The 22289-nt window shown below is 49.6% G+C and overlaps 1 protein-coding gene across 1 annotated transcript in view; it reads right to left on the bottom strand.

The window, feature by feature from the left end:
- LOC140125858 (uncharacterized) overlaps positions 1–22289 on the bottom strand; it is a 70980-nt gene that overhangs the window by 23518 nt on the left and 25173 nt on the right. Inside the window, exons 10-11 of the mRNA XM_072144734.1 lie at positions 22173–22269; positions 22041–22087 (exon numbers count right to left, since the gene is read on the bottom strand). Coding sequence (XP_072000835.1) covers positions 22041–22087; positions 22173–22269 — 144 coding nt within the window. The remainder of the gene's footprint in view (positions 1–22040; positions 22088–22172; positions 22270–22289) is intronic.

Below are 22289 nucleotides of genomic sequence, written 5' to 3'. Positions count from 1 at the left end.
TTACTCTCGGGTCACCTCCTCCTCCTCCTGCTCTGTACATTACTCCCGGGTCACCCTCCTCCTCCTCCTCCTGCTCTGTACATTACTCCCGGGTCACCCTCCTCCTCCTGCTCTGTACATTACTCCCGGGTCACCCTCCTCCTCCTCCTCCTGCTCTGTACATTACTCCCAGGTCACCCTCCTCCTCCTGCTCTGTACATTACTCCTGGGTCACGCTCCTCCTCCTCCTGCTCTGTACATTACTCCCGGGTCACCCTCCTCCTCCTCCTCCTGCTCTGTACATTACTCCCAGGTCACCCTCCTCCTCCTCCTCCTGCTCTATACATTACTCCTGGGTCACCCTCCTCCTCCTCCTCCTGCTCTGTACATTACTCCCGGGTCACCCTCCTCCTCCTGCTCTGTACATTACTCCCGGGTCACCCTCCTCCTCCTCCTCCTGCTCTGTACATTACTCCCGGGTCACCCTCCTCCTGCTCTGTACATTACACCCAGGTCACCCTCCTCCTCCTCCTCCTCCTGCTCTGTACATTACTCCTGGGTCACCCTCCTCCTGCACTGTACATTACTCCCGGGTCACCCACCTCCTCCTCCTGCTTTGTACATTACTCCCGGGTCACCCTCCTCCTCCTCCTCCTCCTGCTCTGTACATTACTCCCGGGTCACCCTCCTCCTCCTCCTCCTGCTCTGTACATTACTCCCGGGTCACCCTCCTCCTCCTCCTGCTCTGTACATTACTCCCAGGTCACCCTCCTCCTCCTCCTCCTGCTCTGTACATTACTCCCAGGTCACCCTCCTCCTCCTCCTCCTGCTCTGTACATTACTCCCGGGTCACCCTCCTCCTCTTCCTGCTCTGTACATTACTCCCGGGTCACCCTCCTCCTCCTCCTGCTCTGTACATTACTCCCGGGTCACCCTCCTCCTCCTCCTGCTCTGTACATTACTCCCGGGTCACCCTCCTCCTCCTCCTCCTGCTCTATACATTACTCCTGGGTCACCCTCCTCCTCCTCCTCCTGCTCTGTACATTACTCCCGGGTCACCCTCCTCCTCCTGCTCTGTACATTACTCCCGGGTCACCCTCCTCCTCCTCCTCCTGCTCTGTACATTACTCCCAGGTCACCCTCCTCCTCCTCCTCCTCCTGCTCTGTACATTACTCCCTGGTCACCCTCCTCCTCCTCCTCCTGCTCTGTACATTACTCCCAGGTCACCCTCCTCCTCCTGCTCTGTACATTACTCCCTGGTCACCCTCCTCCTCCTCCTCCTGCTCTGTACATTACTCCCAGGTCACCCTCCTCCTCCTGCTCTGTACATTACTCCCGGGTCGCCCTCCTCCTGCTGCTCTGTACATTACTCCCGGGTCACCCTCCTGCTCCTCCTCCTGCTCTGTACATTACTCCCGGGTCACCCTCCTCCTCCTGCTCTGTACATTACTCCCGGGTCACCCTCCTCCTCCTCCTGCTCTGTACATTACTCCCGGGTCACCCTCCTCCTCCTCCTCCTGCTCTGTACAATACTCCCGGGTCACCCTCCTCCTCCTGCTCTGTACATTACTCCCGGGTCACCCTCCTGCTCCTCCTCCTCCTGCTCTGTACATTACTCCCGGGTCACCCTCCTCCTCCTGCTCTGTACATTACTCCCGGGTCACCTCCTCCTCCTCCTGCTCTGTACATTACTCCCGGGTCACCCTCCTCCTCCTGCTCTGTACATTACTCCCGGGTCACCCTCCTCCTCCTCCTCCTGCTCTGTACATTACTCCCGGGTCACCTTCCTCCTCCTCCTGCTCTGTACATTACTCCCGGGTCACCCTCCTGCTCCTCCTCCTGCTCTGTACATTACTCCCAGGTCACCCTCCTCCTCCTGCTCTGTACATTACTCCCGGGTCACCCTCCTCCTCCTGCTCTGTACATTACTCCCGGGTCACCCTCCTCCTCCTCCTCCTGCTCTGTACATTACTCCCGGGTCACCCTCCTCCTCCTCCTCCTGCTCTGTACATTACTCCCGGGTCACCTTCCTCCTCCTCCTGCTCTGTACATTACTCCCGGGTCACCCTCCTTCTCCTCCTGCTCTGTACATTACTCCCGGGTCACCCTCCTCCTCCTCCTGCTCTGTACATTACTCCCGGGTCACCCTCCTCCTCCTGCTCTGTACATTACTCCCGGGTCACCCTCCTCCTCCTCCTCCTGCTCTGTACATTACTCCCGGGTCACCCTCCTCCTCCTGCTCTGTACATTACTCCCGGGTCTCCTCCTCCTCCTGCTCTGTACATTACTCCCGGGTCTCCTCCTCCTCCTGCTCTGTACATTACTCCCGGGTCACCCTCCTCCTGCTCCTCCTGCTCTGTACATTACTCCCGGGTCACCCTCCTCCTCCTGCTCTGTACATTACTCCCGGGTCACCCTCCTCCTCCTGCTCTGTACATTACTCCCGGGTCACCCTCCTCCTCCTCCTCCTGCTCTGTACATTACTCCCGGGTCACCCTCCTCCTCCTCCTGCTCTGTACATTACTCCCGGGTCACCCTCCTCCTCCTCCTCCTGCTCTGTACATTACTCCCGGGTCACCCTCCTCCTCCTGCTCTGTACATTACTCCTGGGTCACCCTCCTCCTCCTCCTGCTCTGTACATTACTCCCGGGTCACCCTCCTCCTCCTCCTCCTGCTCTGTACATTACTCCCGGGTCACCCTCCTCCTCCTGCTCTGTACATTACTCCCGGGTCACCCTCCTCCTCCTCCTCCTGCTCTGTACATTACTCCCGGGTCACCTTCCTCCTCCTCCTGCTCTGTACATTACTCCCGGGTCACCCTCCTCCTCCTGCTCTGTACATTACTCCCGGGTCACCCTCCTCCTCCTGCTCTGTACATTACTCCCGGGTCACCCTCCTCCTCCTCCTCCTGCTCTGTACATTACTCCCGGGTCACCCTCCTCCTCCTCCTCCTGCTCTGTACATTACTCCCGGGTCACCCTCCTCCTCCTGCTCTGTACATTACTCCCGGGTCACCCTCCTCCTCCTCCTGCTCTGTACATTACTCCCGGGTCACCCTCCTCCTCCTCCTGCTCAGTACATTACTCCCGGGTCACCCTCCTCCTCCTCCTCCTGCTCTGTACATTACTCCCGGGTCACTTACCTCCTGCTCTGTCCATTACTGAGGACCAACTTCTCAGTTGCCGAGGAATAAGTCAGAGCAGCTCAGTATCTCATGGTTTCGCTGTTCTCTTTGCTTCCTCTCGCTCCAGAAGTTTTCACGTCACATGTTCTGGGTGGAACAATCTCACCTTATACGATGTAGAAAGTGAAACTTCACCAATAATCTGGAAATTCCCCTGTATTTATCTTTACGACGGCCAATCATTTTCTGCAAGAACATAGTCGTGTACAGAACTTTAGTAACAATGGATGATACATTTCCTGAGACGCCCAGGCACCCAGGCACCCAGGCTCCGAGGCACCGAGGCTTCCTTACACTTTCAGACAAAGGGTCATAAAAGTCCCAATATGTTAGTTATGGACCATCTCAGCCCAAAACCAGATATAGTTCTGGAATCTGCATAGCCAGGATATCGTGTGGCTGTGACTAAATAGGTTCTAGCCTTCTTGGACACAGAGATATAAATATCTGAATGGGAACATAGCAAATGGGTCATGTTTGGTACCATGTGATCCAGGGATTCATCCGGATCCAATTAGACCAAAACCCTGACCCTTTTCCTTCCCATAGAGAAGCTAGAGCTCCTCCATAGGAGGAACGCGCTGGCGAACGAAAACCGGACGGATTCGGAAAAACCGCCGCATTTAAAACAAAAAATCTGTTGCGGAGCTTGCACTTACCTTCACTCAGCCCGAGCCGGTGAACTCCAGCGCGTTCCAATGCTTTTCACCTGGTGGACGGCTGAGGAACTACCTTAATGAATCCCGGCCGGACCCGAATCCAGCGCAGAGAAAGCGCCGCTCGAACGCGAATGGACCGGGTAAGTAAATCTGCCCCATTGTGTAGTGAAACCCAGTGCAAACTCAGCGGCCAAAACTCATCACCAAATACAAGTCATTTATATAAGTAACAATGATAAACGTATACATCACTGATCACATTAGTGCATCTATGCCCACCAAGTATATTTTGTTTATATAATGGGGGTCATTTACTAAGGGCCCGAATTGCTTTATTTCGTCGGGTTTCCCAAATTTTTACGATTTGTGCCGAATTTCCCTGGGTTTTTGGTGCAAGCGATCAGATTGTGCCGCATCGGCGCCAGCATGCACACGACAGAAATCAGGGGTGTGGCCGGCGGAAAACCTGACGGATTCGGAAAAGTTGCGGAATTAAAAAAAAAGTGTCGCTTGACACGCGTTTACCTGCACCCAGCAACAGATGGGGAACTCCATTGAACTCCGACAGACTTCAGCGCAGCAGCGACACCTGGTAGACATCGGGCGCACTACCTTAGTGAATCCCAGCAGACCCGAATCCTCGACTGAGAACGCGCCGCTGGATCGCAAATGGACCGGGTAAGTAAATGTGACCCAATTTCCGTTGTGTGCATGCTGGCGCCAATGCGGCACAATCTGATCGCGTGCGCTAAAAACCCGGGGCAATACAGGGAAAATCAGCGCAAATCGGAAATATTCGGGTAAACATGTCGGGAAAACGGGAATCGGGCCCTTAGTAAATGACCCCAAAGGTGCGCATTTAAGTGTCAATGCTGTGTATAATGGCACTGACTTCTCAAAAGTAGTTTAGTCTGGACTATGTGCAGTCTCCTCCTCCTGTGCAGTCTCCTCCTTCTGTGCAGTCTCCTCCTCCTGTGCAGTCTCCTCCTCCTGTGAAGTGTCCTCCTCCTGTGCAGTCTCCTCCTCCTGTGCAGTCTCCTCCTCCTGTGCAGTCTCCTCCTTCTGTGCAGTCTCCTCGTTCTGTGCAGTCTCCTCCTCCTGTGCAGTCTCCTCCTCCTGTGCAGTCTCCGCCTCCTGTGCAGTCTCCGCCTCCTGTGCAGTCTCCTCCGCCTGTGCAGTCTCCTCCTCCTGTGCAGTCTCCTCCTCCTGTGCAGTGTCCTCCCTCTGTGCAGTGTCCTCCTCCTGTGCAGTGTCCTCCTCCTGTGCAGTGTCCTCCCCCTGTGCAGTGTCCTCCTCCTGTGCAGTCTCCGCCTCCTGTGCAGTCTCCGCCTCCTGTGCAGTGTCCTCCCCCTGTGCAGTGTCCTCCTCCTGTGCAGTGTCCTCCTCCTGTGCAGTGTCCACCTCCTGTGCAGTGTCCTCCTCCTGTGCAGTCTCCTCCTCCTGTGCAGTGTCCTCCCTCTGTGCAGTGTCCTCCCCCTGTGCAGTGTCCTCCTCCTGTGCAGTGTCCTCCTCCTGTGCAGTGTCCTCCTCCTGTGCAGTGTCCACCTCCTGTGCAGTGTCCTCCTCCTGTGCAGTCTCCTCCTCCTGTGCAGTCTCCTCCTCCTGTGCAGTGTCCTCCTCCTGTGCAGTGTCCTCCTCCTGTGCAGTGTCCACCTCCTGTGCAGTGTCCTCCTCCTGTGCAGTCTCCTCCTCCTGTGCAGTCTCCCCCTCCTGTGAAGTTTTGTTATTGGTATTTCTGCATTACCTGCTGGGGTGTTTAGGTTTCAGCTGTGGTAATTTGTATCATCCTATGAGGAGCGGCCGGGCTCCATGATAGACTGGGAGGTAGTAAACTTGAACACATTAAATTTCCCCATAAGGCACTTTAAAACAGACCCGTAATATAAAACAGAGTTATAAACTCTAACAAACATCCCCACCAGAATAAAAGGCAATGAGGCTTCCTGTTGGGTGTAAAAAGGTCACAGCTATTTATTTTAACAATTTAACAAAACTCCAAAACTTAAATGGCACTGTTATGATGTTCATTCTGGTGCCAAAACCGCAGCTGCCCGAAGCGGTTTGCTCGGCCGGACTCCCGGCCAACACTGCGTCTTCCGGGCAAATCTCGTTCCATCTCTCAAATCTCCACCAATCTCTTCCTTTTTTACCGCCAGCTGTGACTTCACAGTATGGAATACAAAAGAGAGACATCAAAAACACCAAACAGTAACTGTAGGGAGGGAGGGAGGGACAGCTTCACCGGTGACGCGGGCAAGAGGAAGCAGCACGCCCAGGCGCCAGCTTATAAACCCAAGGGGAGGGGAAACATCAGGGAGGGGGAGGAGAACCCAACAACTGAGCACTACACCCCTTAAAGTGCAAACGCCTCAAAAATTCTTAAGTGCAACTCCTGGACACCCCCAGTCAGAGTGCACCCTCCCTATCCAGTCGGGGGTACCCTGCAGGCTGTTTTTGTCATTCAGTTATTGCCAGGTATTGTTGTATCTGCAGCGAATCTCTGGATCTGTCCTGTAGGAACGTTTACATTCCTAGTAGCTTGTTATTTTGTCTATAGTGAGAAATTCTGTGAAGTTTATCTGTTCTCATGTATTCACACTCCACTTTCCTGTCTGTTCTCTTGTAGTCTCTCACCACTTTCCTGTCTGTTCTCTTGTAGTCACTCACCACTTTCCTGTCTGTTCTCTTGTAGTCACTCACCACTTTCCTGTCTGTTCTCTTGTAGTCTCTCACCACTTTCCTGTCTGTTCTCTTGTAGTCACTCACCACTTTCCTGTCTGTTCTCTTGTAGTCTCTCATCACTTTCCTGTCTGTTCTCTTGTAGTCTCTCACCACTTTCCTGTCTGTTCTCTTGTAGTCACTCACCACTTTCCTGTCTGTTCTCTTGTAGTCACTCACCACTTTCCTGTCTGTTCTCTTGTAGTCACTCACCACTTTCCTGTCTGTTCTCTTGAAGTCTCTCACCACTTTCCTGTCTGTTCTCTTGTAGTCACTCACCACTTTTCTGTCTGTTCTCTTGTAGTCTCTCACCACTTTCCTGTCTGTTCTCTTGTAGTCACTCACCACTTTCCTGTCTGTTCTCTTGTAGTCTCTCATCACTTTCCTGTCTGTTCTCTTGTAGTCTCTCACCACTTTCCTGTCTGTTCTCTTGTAGTCACTCACCACTTTCCTGTCTGTTCTCTTGTAGTCACTCACCACTTTCTTGTCTGTTCTCTTGTAGTCTCTCACCACTTTCCTGTCTGTTCTCTTGAAGTCTCTCACCACTTTCCTGTCTGTTCTCTTGTAGTCTCTCATCACTTTCCTGTCTGTTCTCTTGTAGTCTCTCACCACTCTCCTGTCTCTTCTCTTGTAGTCACCACTTTCCTGTCTGTTCTCTTGTAGTCACTCACCACTTTCCTGTCTGTTCTCTTGTAGTCTCTCACCACTTTCCTGTCTGGTCTCTTGTAGTCACTCACCACTTTCCTGTCTGTTCTCTTGTAGTCACTCACCACTTTCCTGTCTGGTCTCTTGTAGTCTCTCACCACTTTCCTGTCTGTTCTCTTGTAGTCACTCACCACTTTCTTGTCTGTTCTCTTGTAGTCACTCACCACTTTCCTGTCTGTTCTCTTGAAGTCTCTCACCACTTTCCTGTCTGTTCTCTTGTAGTCTCTCACCACTTTCCTGTCTGTTCTCTTGTAGTCACTCACCACTTTCCTGTCTGTTCTCTTTTAGTCTCTCACCACTTTCCTGTCTGTTCTCTTTTAGTCTCTCACCACTTTCCTGTCTGTTCTCTTGTAGTCACTCACCACTTTCCTGTCTGTTCTCTTGTAGTCTCTCATCACTTTCCTGTCTGTTCTCTTGTAGTCTCTCTCCACTTTCCTGTCTGTTCTCTTGTAGTCACTCACCACTTTCCTGTCTGTTCTCCTGTAGTCACTTATCACTTTCCTGTCTGTTCTCTTGTAGTCACTCACCACTTTCCTGTCTGTTCTCTTGTAGTCACTCATCACTTTCCTGTCTGTTCTCTTGTAGTCACTCACCACTTTCCTGTCTGGTCTCTTGTAGTCTCTCACCACTTTCCAGTCTGTTCTCTTGTAGTCACTCACCACTTTCCTGTCTGTTCTCCATTAGTCACTCACCACTTTCCTGTCTGTTCTCTTGTAGTCACTTACAACTTTCCTGTCTGTTCTCTTGTAGTCACTCATCACTTTCCTGTCTGTTCTCTTGTAGTCACTCACCACTTTCCTTTCTGTTCTCTTGTAGTCACTCACCACTTACCTGTCTGTTCTCTTGAAGTCTCTCACCACTTTCCTGTCTGTTCTCTTGTAGTCTCTCACCACTTTCCTGTCTGTTCTCTTGTAGTCACTCACCACTTTCCTGTCTGTTCTCTTGTAGTCACTCACCACTTTCCTGTCTGTTCTCTTGTAGTCTCTCACCACTTTCCTGTCTGTTCTCCTGTAGTCACTTATCACTTTCCTGTCTGTTCTCTTGTAGTCACTCACCACTTTCCTGTCTGTTCTCTTGAAGTCTCTCACCACTTTCCTGTCTGTTCTCTTGTAGTCTCTCACCACTTTCCTGTCTGTTCTCTTGTAGTCACTCATCACTTTCCTGTCTGTTCTCTTGTAGTCACTCACCACTTTCCTGTCTGGTCTCCTGTAGTCTCTCACCACTTTCCAGTCTGTTCTCTTGTAGTCTCTCACCACTTTCCTGTCTGTTCTCCTGTAGTCACTTATCACTTTCCTTTCTGTTCTCTTGTAGTCACTCACCACTTTCCTTTCTGTTCTCTTGTAGTCACTCACCACTTTCCTGTCTGTTCTCTTGTAGTCACTCACCACTTTCCTGTCTGTTCTCTTGTAGTCTCTCATCACTTTCCTGTCTGTTCTCTTGAAGTCTCTCACCACTTTCCTGTCTGTTCTCTTGTAGTCTCTCACCACTTTCCTGTCTGTTCTCTTGTAGTCACTCACCACTTTCCTTTCTGTTCTCTTGTAGTCACTCACCACTTTCCTGTCTGTTCTCTTGTAGTCACTCACCACTTTCCTGTCTGTTCTCTTGTAGTCTCTCATCACTTTCCTGTCTGTTCTCTTGAAGTCTCTCACCACTTTCCTGTCTGTTCTCTTGTAGTCTCTCACCACTTTCCTGTCTGTTCTCTTGTAGTCTCTCACCACTTTCCTGTCTGTTCTCTTGTAGTCTCTCACCACTTTCCAGTTTGTTCTCTTGTAGTCACTCACCACTTTCCTGTCTGTTCTCCATTAGTCACTCACCACTTTCCTGTCTGTTCTCTTGTAGTCACTTACAACTTTCCTGTCTGTTCTCTTGTAGTCACTCATCACTTTCCTGTCTGTTCTCTTGTAGTCACTCACCACTTTCCTTTCTGTTCTCTTGTAGTCACTCACCACTTTCCTGTCTGTTCTCTTGAAGTCTCTCACCACTTTCCTGTCTGTTCTCTTGTAGTCTCTCACCGCTTTCCTGTCTGTTCTCTTGTAGTCACTCACCACTTTCCCGCCTGTTCTCTTGTAGTCTCTCACCACTTTCCTCTCTGTTCTCTTGTAGTCACTCACCACTTTCCTGTCTGTTCTCTTGTAGTCACTCACCACTTTCCTCTCTGTTCTCTTGTAGTCACTCACCACTTTCCTGTCTGTTCTCTTGTAGTCACTCGCCACTTTTAGTCACTCACCACTTTCCTGTCTGTTCTCTTGTAGTTACTCACCACTTTCCTGTCTGTTTTCTTGCAGTCACTCACCACTTTCCTGTCTGTTCTCTTGTAGTCTCTCACCACTTTCCTGTCTGTTCTCTTGTAGTCTCTCACCACTTTCCTGTCTGTTCTCCTGTAGTCACTCACCACTTTCCTCTCTGTTCTCTTGTAGTCACTCACCACTTTCCTGTCTGTTCTCTTGTAGTCACTCGCCACTTTCCTGTGTGTTCTCTTGTAGTCACTCACCACTTTCCTGTCTGTTCTCTTGTAGTTACTCACCACTTTCCTGTCTGTTCTCTTGCAGTCACTCACCACTTTCCTGTCTGTTCTCTTGTAGTCTCTCACCACTTTCCTGTCTGTTCTCTTGTAGTCACTCACCACTTTTCTGTGTGTTCTCTTGTAGTCACTCACCACTTTCCTGTCTGTTCTCTTGTAGTTACTCACCACTTTCCTGTCTGTTCTCTTGCAGTCACTCACCACTTTCCTGTCTGTTCTCTTGTAGTCTCTCACCACTTTCCTGTCTGTTCTCTTGTAGTCACTCACCACTTTCCTGTCTGTTCTCTTGTAGTCACTCGCCACTTTCCTGTCTGTTCTCTTGTAGTCTCTCACCACTTTCCTGTCTGTTCTCTTGTTGTCACTCACCACTTTCCTGTCTGTTCTCTTGTAGTCATTCGCCACTTTCCTGTCTGTTCTCTTGTAGTCACCACTTTCCTGTCTGTTCTCTTGTAGTCACTCACCACTTTCCTGTCTGTTCTCTTGTAGTCACTCACCACTTTCCTCTCTGTTCTCTTGTAGTCACTCGCCACTTTCCTGTCTGTTCTCTTGTAGTCTCTCACCACTTTCCTGTCTGTTCTCTTGTAGTCACTCACCACTTTCCTGTGTGTTCTCTTGTAGTCACTCACCACTTTCCTGTCTGTTCTCTTGTAGTCACTCGCCACTTTCCTGTCTGTTCTCTTGTAGTCTCTCACCACTTTCCTGTCTGTTCTCTTGTAGTCACTCACCACTTTCCTGTCTGTTCTCTTGTAGTCACTCGCCACTTTCCTGTCTGTTCTCTTGTAGTCACCACTTTCCTGTCTGTTCTCTTGTAGTCACTCTCCACTTTCCTGTCTGTTTTCTTGTAGTCACTCACCACTTTCCTCTCTGTTCTCTTGTAGTCACTCACCACTTTCCTGTCTGTTCTCTTGTAGTCACTCACCACTTTCCTCTCTGTTCTCTTGTAGTCACTCACCACTTTCCTGTCTGTTCTCTTGTAGTCTCTCACCACTTTCCTGTCTGTTCTCTTGTATTCACTCACCACTTTCCTGTCTGTTCTCTTGTAGTCACTCACCACTTTCCTCTCTGTTCTCTTGTAGTCACTCGCCACTTTCCTGTCTGTTCTCTTGTAGTCTCTCACCACTTTCCTGTCTGTTCTCTTGTAGTCTCTCACCACTTTCCTGTCTGTTCTCTTTTAGTCTCTCACCACTTTCCTGTCTGTTCTCTTTTAGTCTCTCATCACTTTCCTGTCTGTTCTCTTGTAGTCTCTCACCACTTTCCTGTCTGTTCTCTTGCAGTCACTCACCACTTTCCTGTCTGTTCTCTTGTAGTCTCTCATCACTTTCCTGTCTGTTCTCTTGTAGTCTCTCTCCACTTTCCTGTCTGTTCTCTTGTAGTCACTCACCACTTTCCTGTCTGTTCTCCTGTAGTCACTTATCACTTTCCTGTCTGTTCTCTTGTAGTCACTCACCACTTTCCTGTCTGTTCTCTTGTAGTCACTCATCACTTTCCTGTCTGTTCTCTTGTAGTCACTCACCACTTTCCTGTCTGGTCTCTTGTAGTCTCTCACCACTTTCCAGTCTGTTCTCTTGTAGTCACTCACCACTTTCCTGTCTGTTCTCCATTAGTCACTCACCACTTTCCTGTCTGTTCTCTTGTAGTCACTTACAACTTTCCTGTCTGTTCTCTTGTAGTCACTCATCACTTTCCTGTCTGTTCTCTTGTAGTCACTCACCACTTTCCTTTCTGTTCTCTTGTAGTCACTCACCACTTACCTGTCTGTTCTCTTGAAGTCTCTCACCACTTTCCTGTCTGTTCTCTTGTAGTCTCTCACCACTTTCCTGTCTGTTCTCTTGTAGTCTCTCACCACTTTCCTGTCTGTTCTCCTGTAGTCACTTATCACTTTCCTGTCTGTTCTCTTGTAGTCACTCACCACTTTCCTGTCTGTTCTCTTGAAGTCTCTCACCACTTTCCTGTCTGTTCTCTTGTAGTCTCTCACCACTTTCCTGTCTGTTCTCTTGTAGTCACTCATCACTTTCCTGTCTGTTCTCTTGTAGTCACTCACCACTTTCCTGTCTGGTCTCTTGTAGTCTCTCACCACTTTCCAGTCTGTTCTCTTGTAGTCTCTCACCACTTTCCTGTCTGTTCTCCTGTAGTCACTTATCACTTTCCTTTCTGTTCTCTTGTAGTCACTCACCACTTTCCTTTCTGTTCTCTTGTAGTCACTCACCACTTTCCTGTCTGTTCTCTTGTAGTCACTCACCACTTTCCTGTCTGTTCTCTTGTAGTCTCTCATCACTTTCCTGTCTGTTCTCTTGTAGTCTCTCTCCACTTTCCTGTCTGTTCTCTTGTAGTCACTCACCACTTTCCTGTCTGTTCTCCTGTAGTCACTTATCACTTTCCTGTCTGTTCTCTTGTAGTCACTCACCACTTTCCTGTCTGTTCTCTTGTAGTCACTCATCACTTTCCTGTCTGTTCTCTTGTAGTCACTCACCACTTTCCTGTCTGGTCTCTTGTAGTCTCTCACCACTTTCCAGTCTGTTCTCTTGTAGTCACTCACCACTTTCCTGTCTGTTCTCCATTAGTCACTCACCACTTTCCTGTCTGTTCTCTTGTAGTCACTTACAACTTTCCTGTCTGTTCTCTTGTAGTCACTCATCACTTTCCTGTCTGTTCTCTTGTAGTCACTCACCACTTTCCTTTCTGTTCTCTTGTAGTCACTCACCACTTACCTGTCTGTTCTCTTGAAGTCTCTCACCACTTTCCTGTCTGTTCTCTTGTAGTCTCTCACCACTTTCCTGTCTGTTCTCTTGTAGTCTCTCACCACTTTCCTGTCTGTTCTCCTGTAGTCACTTATCACTTTCCTGTCTGTTCTCTTGTAGTCACTCACCACTTTCCTGTCTGTTCTCTTGAAGTCTCTCACCACTTTCCTGTCTGTTCTCTTGTAGTCTCTCACCACTTTCCTGTCTGTTCTCTTGTAGTCACTCATCACTTTCCTGTCTGTTCTCTTGTAGTCACTCACCACTTTCCTGTCTGGTCTCTTGTAGTCTCTCACCACTTTCCAGTCTGTTCTCTTGTAGTCTCTCACCACTTTCCTGTCTGTTCTCCTGTAGTCACTTATCACTTTCCTTTCTGTTCTCTTGTAGTCACTCACCACTTTCCTTTCTGTTCTCTTGTAGTCACTCACCACTTTCCTGTCTGTTCTCTTGTAGTCACTCACCACTTTCCTGTCTGTTCTCTTGTAGTCTCTCATCACTTTCCTGTCTGTTCTCTTGAAGTCTCTCACCACTTTCCTGTCTGTTCTCTTGTAGTCTCTCACCACTTTCCTGTCTGTTCTCTTGTAGTCACTCACCACTTTCCTTTCTGTTCTCTTGTAGTCACTCACCACTTTCCTGTCTGTTCTCTTGTAGTCACTCACCACTTTCCTGTCTGTTCTCTTGTAGTCTCTCATCACTTTCCTGTCTGTTCTCTTGAAGTCTCTCACCACTTTCCTGTCTGTTCTCTTGTAGTCTCTCACCACTTTCCTGTCTGTTCTCTTGTAGTCTCTCACCACTTTCCTGTCTGTTCTCTTGTAGTCTCTCACCACTTTCCAGTCTGTTCTCTTGTAGTCACTCACCACTTTCCTGTCTGTTCTCCATTAGTCACTCACCACTTTCCTGTCTGTTCTCTTGTAGTCACTTACAACTTTCCTGTCTGTTCTCTTGTAGTCACTCATCACTTTCCTGTCTGTTCTCTTGTAGTCACTCACCACTTTCCTTTCTGTTCTCTTGTAGTCACTCACCACTTTCCTGTCTGTTCTCTTGAAGTCTCTCACCACTTTCCTGTCTGTTCTCTTGTAGTCTCTCACCGCTTTCCTGTCTGTTCTCTTGTAGTCACTCACCACTTTCTTGTCTGTTCTCTTGTAGTCACTCGCCACTTTCCCGTCTGTTCTCTTGTAGTCACTCGCCACTTTCCAGTCTGTTCTCTTGTAGTCTCTCATCACTTTCCTGTCTGTTCTCCTGTAGTCACTCACCACTTTCCTGTCTGTTCTCTTGTAGTCACTCACCACTTTCCTGTCTGTTCTCTTGTAGTCACTCACCACTTTCCCGCCTGTTCTCTTGTAGTCTCTCACCACTTTCCTCTCTGTTCTCTTGTAGTCACTCACCACTTTCCTGTCTGTTCTCTTGTAGTCACTCACCACTTTCCTCTCTGTTCTCTTGTAGTCACTCACCACTTTCCTGTCTGTTCTCTTGTAGTCACTCGCCACTTTTAGTCACTCACCACTTTCCTGTCTGTTCTCTTGTAGTTACTCACCACTTTCCTGTCTGTTTTCTTGCAGTCACTCACCACTTTCCTGTCTGTTCTCTTGTAGTCTCTCACCACTTTCCTGTCTGTTCTCTTGTAGTCTCTCACCACTTTCCTGTCTGTTCTCCTGTAGTCACTCACCACTTTCCTCTCTGTTCTCTTGTAGTCACTCACCACTTTCCTGTCTGTTCTCTTGTAGTCTCTCACCACTTTCCTGTCTGTTCTCTTGTAGTCACTCACCACTTTCCTGTCTGTTCTCTTGTAGTCTCTCACCACTTTCCTGTCTGTTCTCTTGTAGTCACTCACCACTTTCCTTTCTGTTCTCTTGTAGTCACTCACCACTTTCCTGTCTGTTCTCTTGTAGTCACTCGCCACTTTCCTGTGTGTTCTCTTGTAGTCACTCATTACTTTCCTGTCTGTTCTCTTGTAGTTACTCACCACTTTCCTGTCTGTTCTCTTGCAGTCACTCACCACTTTCCTGTCTGTTCTCTTGTAGTCTCTCACCACTTTCCTGTCTGTTCTCTTGTAGTCACTCACCACTTTTCTGTGTGTTCTCTTGTAGTCACTCACCACTTTCCTGTCTGTTCTCTTGTAGTTACTCACCACTTTCCTGTCTGTTCTCTTGCAGTCACTCACCACTTTCCTGTCTGTTCTCTTGTAGTCTCTCACCACTTTCCTGTCTGTTCTCTTGTAGTCACTCACCACTTTCCTGTCTGTTCTCTTGTAGTCACTCGCCACTTTCCTGTCTGTTCTCTTGTAGTCTCTCACCACTTTCCTGTCTGTTCTCTTGTAGTCACTCACCACTTTCCTGTCTGTTCTCTTGTAGTCACTCGCCACTTTCCTGTCTGTTCTCTTGTAGTCACCACTTTCCTGTCTGTTCTCTTGTAGTCACTCACCACTTTCCTGTCTGTTCTCTTGTAGTCACTCACCACTTTCCTCTCTGTTCTCTTGTAGTCACTCGCCACTTTCCTGTCTGTTCTCTTGTAGTCTCTCACCACTTTCCTGTCTGTTCTCTTGTAGTCACTCACCACTTTCCTGTGTGTTCTCTTGTAGTCACTCACCACTTTCCTGTCTGTTCTCTTGTAGTCACTCGCCACTTTCCTGTCTGTTCTCTTGTAGTCTCTCACCACTTTCCTGTCTGTTCTCTTGTAGTCACTCACCACTTTCCTGTCTGTTCTCTTGTAGTCACTCGCCACTTTCCTGTCTGTTCTCTTGTAGTCTCTCACCACTTTCCTGTCTGTTCTCTTGTAGTCTCTCACCACTTTCCTGTCTGTTCTCTTGTAGTCTCTCACCACTTTCCTGTCTGTTCTCTTGTAGTCACTCACCACTTTCCTGTCTGTTCTCTTGTAGTCACTCACCACTTTCCTCTCTGTTCTCTTGTAGTCACTCACCACTTTCCTGTCTGTTCTCTTGTAGTCACTCACCACTTTCCTCTCTGTTCTCTTGTAGTCACTCACCACTTTCCTGTCTGTTCTCTTGTAGTCTCTCACCACTTTCCTGTCTGTTCTCTTGTAGTCACTCACCACTTTCCTGTCTGTTCTCTTGTAGTCACTCACCACTTTCCTGTCTGTTCTCTTGTAGTCACTCGCCACTTTCCTGTCTGTTCTCTTGTAGTCTCTCACCACTTTCCTGTCTGTTCTCTTGTAGTCACTCACCACTTTCCTGTCTGTTCTCTTGTAGTCACCACTTTCCTGTCTGTTCTCTTGTAGTCACCACTTTCCTGTCTGTTCTCTTGTAGTCTCTCACCACTTTCCTGTCTGTTCTCTTGTAGTCACTCACCACTTTCCTGTCTGTTCTCTTGTAGTCACTCACCACTTTCCTGTCTGTTCTCTTGTAGTCACCACTTTCCTGTCTGTTCTCTTGTAGTCACCACTTTCCTGTCTGTTCTCTTGTAGTCACCACTTTCCTGTCTGTTCTCTTGTAGTCACCACTTTCCTGTCTGTTCTCTTGTAGTCACTTATCACTTTCCTGTCTGTTCTCTTGTAGTCACTCACCACTTTCCTGTCTGTTCTTTTGTAGTCACTCACCGCTTTCCTGTCTGTTCTCTTGTAGTCACTCACCACTTTCCTGTCTGTTCTCTTGTAGTCTCTCACCACTTTCCTGTCTGTTCTCCATTAGTCACTCACCACTTTCCTGTCTGTTCTTTGTCTGGGTTTATGTAATTATAGGTGCCTTGTGTATCTGTTATGGTTGTTTCCCGTTATTCCTGTCCTCCCTATTGCCCTCCTACCTGTATTCCGTCTCGGTTGTGTGTCTGTGTGCATGCTGGGATTGCTAATTCTCCAAGTTTCTTGCAGCAATCTTTTCGCTAGTAGAGCCCAAATTTAGTTTACCAGACCTCAGTACCTGTTGGGAAGCTGCCTATCACCCACATGCAAGGACTAGCTTAGCCTTACAGTACGGGACAGTTTTCCCTTCCTCGTTTCCCTAGTTCTTGCTGCTCTATCTACATGGTTTCCTGCTTCTGTGTAAATTGTGACAGTGGCTTCCTGAGCACCACCGCTTTCTGTAAAGTATCACTTACTTCTACCCGTGTCGGGTCTAGGACCTCATCATCAGCCCTCGCTTCTTCAATTACTGAGTCTTCACCACTGTCCTTCTTCTCCATCTGCTCATCGCAGAAATCCACAGCCATTGGCAGTTGTGTGTCATCGTCATCATAGGTCTCTTCTGACTGTCCACCACCCACTACATCCTCATCCTCCAATACAAGTTATTGGGAATCTTGGATCGCTATTTCCGGAGTAGGTGGATGGACCACAGATTCCCAGCTAGGAGAATCATCGTACAGCAGGACGGACCACTGCATGACTTGTGGCTTATTCAGATTTGCTATTTTGAAGGGGGTGATGTGGAGGTTCTGCATTTCCAACTGACGATGAAGGCGGTAAGTTGCTGCACCGTCTGTCATGTAATTGACCAGTGCCACAACTTTGTGGCCTATTGGGGCCTACAGTACACACCTCATACCCTGGCACCTACCTGCACCAGAGGAACCTAGGGCAGCCAGAGATGGAACACGTCCTCTCCCTGCAGCACCAGCAGCACAGCCACATCCCTGTCCCTTAATTCCTACTTTCCTCATGTAAAAAACCTGCAGGACCGTGTGAGTATATAGGTGAGATAACAGCACCGGCACTACCATGTAGCACTGTGTGATGCAAAGTGATAGATTAAGTTAGCTCTGACGCAAATACTTGTAAAACTGGTAGTGTGAAGTTACACTGACACAAATAGGTCTAAGACTGGTATTTTAACTTAAAACTGCATTATGCTGGAACTGCAAACTGTACTGTGACCGGTCCTTTAAGATTCTGCTGGAACTGCAAACTGTACTGTGACCGGTCCTTTAAGGTTCTGCTGGAACTGTAAAGTTTATTGTGGCAGCGCTTTTAAGATTTTTCTGTAAACACAAACATACTGAGATTGCCAATTAAAGATTTGCTAAATGTTGCTGGAACTGCAAACTATACTGAGATGGGGCTTTTAAGAAATTACTGAATGTTGTACTAAATGCTGATAGCAATAAGTCTGATCCTGCGCTATAATAATAATAATTCTTTATTTATATAGCGCACACAGATTACGCAGCGCTGCACAAAGCATTTCAAATCGGTCCCAGTCCCCATGGGGCTCACAATCTAAACAACCTATCAGTATGTTTTTTGGAGTGTGGGAGGAAACCGGAGTACCCGGAGGAAACCCACGCAAACACGGAGAGAACAAACTCTTTGCAGATGTTGACCTGGGTGGGATTCGAACCCAGGACTCCAGTGCTGCAAGGCAGATGTGCTACTCACTCCGCCACCGTGCCGCCCACAACAAATGGCAGCTCTTCACAGTGCCCTAAAAAGGGCAATTATTTTAGATTTCCACCTGTCCCTAATCACAGCACCCTTCTCTCCCTCAGTACCCTGAAAAGGGCAATCATTGATTTCTGACTCACCTTATGAGGAGCAGCCACCTCTCCCTAGCCCTGTCTCCTGTGTGTAGTGGTGTCTGGATGTGTAAACCTGCTATTATAGTGCAGAGTCACATGTCGTGCCCATAGAGGACTCGCCTGTGGTGGCTAAGGGGCTGCCTGCTAGTTGATGGGCTGCTCAGCACCAAAGTCATTGCTGGAAACTCGGGGGTATCTTCTGAGGCAATGCCCAAAATGCCAGTTTCTTTGTGCCTTGGAAATAAGTCTGTGTCTGGACAGGCTCTGAGTGATTCTGCTGCTAATTTTAGTGATTTTGTATTGATCTCGGATCTAGGCCTGGATTTGGTTAAACTTGAATCCTCATTCCTACTTTCCTGTAAGGCCGGGAAGGGGGTAGAGATAGTTTCAAGACTCCTTAGATATCCATGCAGGTCAGATGGGTTCTTTGGTCTTCCATGGTTGGGGTTGCATAGTCTTGTATTTTCGAATGTAAATAGTTGCACTTGGGGGTCAAAGTGTCCTTCTCATTGCACTTAGCTGCAAGATGGAGGAGAATAAACTTATAGGGGTGGAATTGCTGTGATCACTGATCATAAGACCTTATTGTGTTTACATAGGTTGGGCTGGGTAAGTAGGCAGGGACAGCTGGAAAGGGTGTTTAGTCTCAGGACCCACTGTCTCTGTGTCTTCAGTCTGTTCCATGATCCTGCTACTTTTAGCTAGTCTACCCCTTGATGAGGGATAGTTGACTGCTAAGTATGACGCAAGTAAAAACATTACCCCCATCATTGGACAGAGAGATGCAGATTGTTCGTATCAATGAAATGTTACCGTCTTGGCCGTTCTGACCCCTTTGTGTTGGGATCACTGGTTACACGAGAGAAGCTCCTGAATTTATCATGTGAGTTATTATTTATCTGATGCCCCAGATCCCAATGAGTCAACACCTTCAGAGCCCGTCACGTCCAAGGAAGTCCCGTCCGCATATAGTAATAGGCATTGGCGTCTGTCTCATTGGAAATCTTTATTCATTTCCAGTGTTTAGCAGAATACAAGCTACAACATGTATCATACATGACAAGGAAGACGCCCCCCCATCATGTGGAGGGGCAGGTCAGTGCCCCCCATGGTACAGGTCATGGCTCCCGCCTATAAACCCATCCGGAGCCTCATGTGGAGGGGCAGGTCAGTGCCCCCCATGGTACAGGTCATGCCTCCCGCCTATAAACCCATCCGAAGCCTCATGTGTAGGGGCAGGTCAGTGTCCCCCATGGTACAGGTCATGCCTCCCGCCTATAAACCCATCCAAAGCCTCATGTGTAGGGGCAGGTCAGTGTCCCCCATGGTACAGGTCATGGCTCCCGTCTATAAACCCATCCGAAGCCTCATGTGGAGGGGCAGGTCAGTGTCCCCCATGGTACAGGTCATGGCTCCCGCCTATAAACCCATCCGAAGCCTCATGTGGAGGGGCAGGTCAGTGCCCCCCATGGTACAGGTCATGGCTCCCGTCTATAAACCCATCCGAAGCCTCATGTGGAGGGGCAGGTCAGTGCCCCCCATGGTACAGGTCATGGCTCCTGCCTATAAACCCATCCGGAGCCTCATGTGGAGGGGCAGGTCAGTGCCCCCCATGGTATAGGTCATGGCTCCTGCCTATAAACCCATCCGAAGCCTCATGTGGAGGGGCAGGTCAGTGCCCCCCATGGTACAGGTCATGGCTCCTGCCTATAAACCCATCCGAAGCCTCATGTGGAGGGGCAGGTCAGTGCCCCCCATGGTACAGGTCATGGCTCCTGTCTATAAAACCATCCGAAGCCTCATGTGGAGGGGCAGGTCAGTGCCCCCCATGGTACAGGTCATGGCTCCCGCCTATAAACCCATCCGTAGCCTCATGTGGAGGGGCAGGTCAGTGCCCCCCATGGTACAGGTCATGGCTCGTGCCTATAAAGCCAAGCAGGGCCCAGAGCCGATACCTTCCATTTACGACATTGTCCCTAGTAGAGTGTGAGAAAAAGGAAGTAGATTGTCAGCTCCTCTGGAAGAGGAATCCATAAATCTCCTTCATCTTCTGTCATTTCCACACAGACCCCACACAAGGAGCCGGCGCTGGACGATATTTCACAAGTTACTGATTCCAAGCGAATCCTGATTCCTTGTACATATTCAGACTGTTCCCTCCTGTTCCCTGTCTGGGACTTGATGGGGATCAGGAGGGCGATAATCACAAAAGTTGGACCAGGGTCCAGACATACGAGAGCAGAAAACCCCCCCAGCCAGAGGAGGCGCTAGAGCAGAACCGGGAGCTGCCTGGTGCCCACTGGAGTGTAGTGTAAGGGATCCAGCAGGAGACCCCAATCACATGATGGCACCATCGCTGATGACATCACTAATCCTCACCTCCAGGATGAGACGTCTTTTACACCCCAGGACATTACAGATAAAGAACACAACCCCCAACACCAGATCTATAGCGCGGAGGGAGAATATACGACAATACAGTAACACGTAGAGCTGCATTCACCGTTCTGCAGTTACATCTCTTCTTACGGCCACCTCGTGTTCAGGGCCAGCGCAGCGTGCATGGGGATGTGCCATGTCTCCAGTCGCAGCACAATATCATATACTACATCTCCTAAGATGTAATACAGCAGCTTCCTAACCAGCAGCGTCAGTCTACGGGGGTGTTTAATAATCCAGGCGGAATGGCCCAGGAGCTCCCCACTTAAATTTCTTATGACCTCCCGCTGAGTCCCCTGCAGAGCTCCCCACTGACCCCCTGCAGAGCCTCCTCCTAAACTCCCTGCAGAGCCTCCTGCAGATCCCCTGCTAAGACTCCTCCTAAGCCCCCTGCAGATCACTTGCTAAACTTCCCACTGACCCCATTCTGAGCTCCCCGCTGACCCCCTGCTGAGCTTCCTGCTGACCCCCTGCTAAACCTTGTCCTAAACTCCATGCAGTTTCCTATGCTGAGCTCCCTGCTGATCCCCTACGGAGCCTCTTCCTAAACTCCGTGCAGAGCTCCCCACTGATCTCCTGCTGAGCCTGCTCCTAAGCTGCCTTCAGAGCCCCCTGCAGAGCTCCCCTGCTCAGCTCCCTGCAGATCCCCCTGCCGAGCTTCCTCCTAAGCCCCCCACAGATCCTCTGCTGAAATCCCCACTGTCCCCCTTCTGAGCTCCCCACTGACCCCTGCTGAGCCCCTGCTAAGCTCCATGAGCCTGCTCCTAAGCCCCTTGTTGGGTTACGTGCTGAGCTCCCCGCTGACCCCTGCTGAGCCCCTGCTAAGCTCCATGAGCCTGCTCCTAAGCCCCTTGTTGGGTTACGTGCTGAGCTCCCCGCTGACCCCTGCTGAGCCCCTGCTAAGCTCCATGAGCCTGCTCCTAAGCCCCTTGTTGGGTTACGTGCTGAGCTCCCCGCTGACCCCTGCTGAGCCCCTGCTAAGCTCCATGAGCCTGCTCCTAAGCCCCTTGTTGGGTTACGTGCTGAGCTCCCCGCTGACCCCTGCTGAGCCCCTGCTAAGCTCCATGAGCCTGCTTCTAAGCCCCTTGTCGGGTTACATGCTGAGCTCCCCACTGAGCGCCTGCTTCACCCCCTCATAAGCACCCTGCTGACCGTCCTGCAGACCCTCCTGCAGACCCTCCTGCTGACCCTCCTGCTGAGCTTCCCAAAGAGCCTCCTGAAGAGCCTCCTGCAGAGCCTCCTGCTAACTCTCCTACAGAGCCTCCTGCTGACCCTCCTGGAGAGCCTCCTGCTGACTCTCCTGGAGAGCCTCCTGCTGATCCTCCTGCTGATCCTCCTGCTGACCCTCCTGCAGAGCCTCCTGCAGAGCTCCCGGCTCATCCCCCTGAAGAGCCTCATCCTTTCCACCCTGCTGAGCCCCCTGCTGGTGTGGATGGGATATGTGCTCGCTGGCCTATGACAGGGGGTCCATGCAAGACATTTAGATACACTATAGATACATTCCCCCCTATTTGTTGCATGTTCCTAATCATGTGGTCAGGCCCCACAAGGAAACTTCGGAATTTTTGGCATAATCACAGCGGTTTTCGGGAGCCATGTTGGGTTTCCTCCCCCGGGCTCTCAGCAGAGGACACAGGGGTTTTTTTCCTCTTTGCTCGGCTTTGCCACTGATGGGTTTGTGCTGAAAAAAATCAAAATGTTGTAGGGTGAAAATGTGACCAACGCCACCTGGTACCAGATCAGGAACAGCAATCTCACACTCTTACCTTCCCCTCAGTAACTTCACATCTTCACATCTCAGAAACTTTGGTCTTCTCCGCACTTTTTTCTCTGCCTTGAACAGAAGGCTTCTTTGCTTCATCTCTGAAAATAAGACAATAGTT

This window comes from Engystomops pustulosus, chromosome 4 (assembly GCF_040894005.1).
Source record: "Engystomops pustulosus chromosome 4, aEngPut4.maternal, whole genome shotgun sequence".
In the NCBI taxonomy this organism is placed as follows: domain Eukaryota; kingdom Metazoa; phylum Chordata; class Amphibia; order Anura; family Leptodactylidae; genus Engystomops; species Engystomops pustulosus.
Note: the sequence above shows the minus strand (reverse complement) of the source record. Positions and strands in the feature narration are given on the sequence as shown.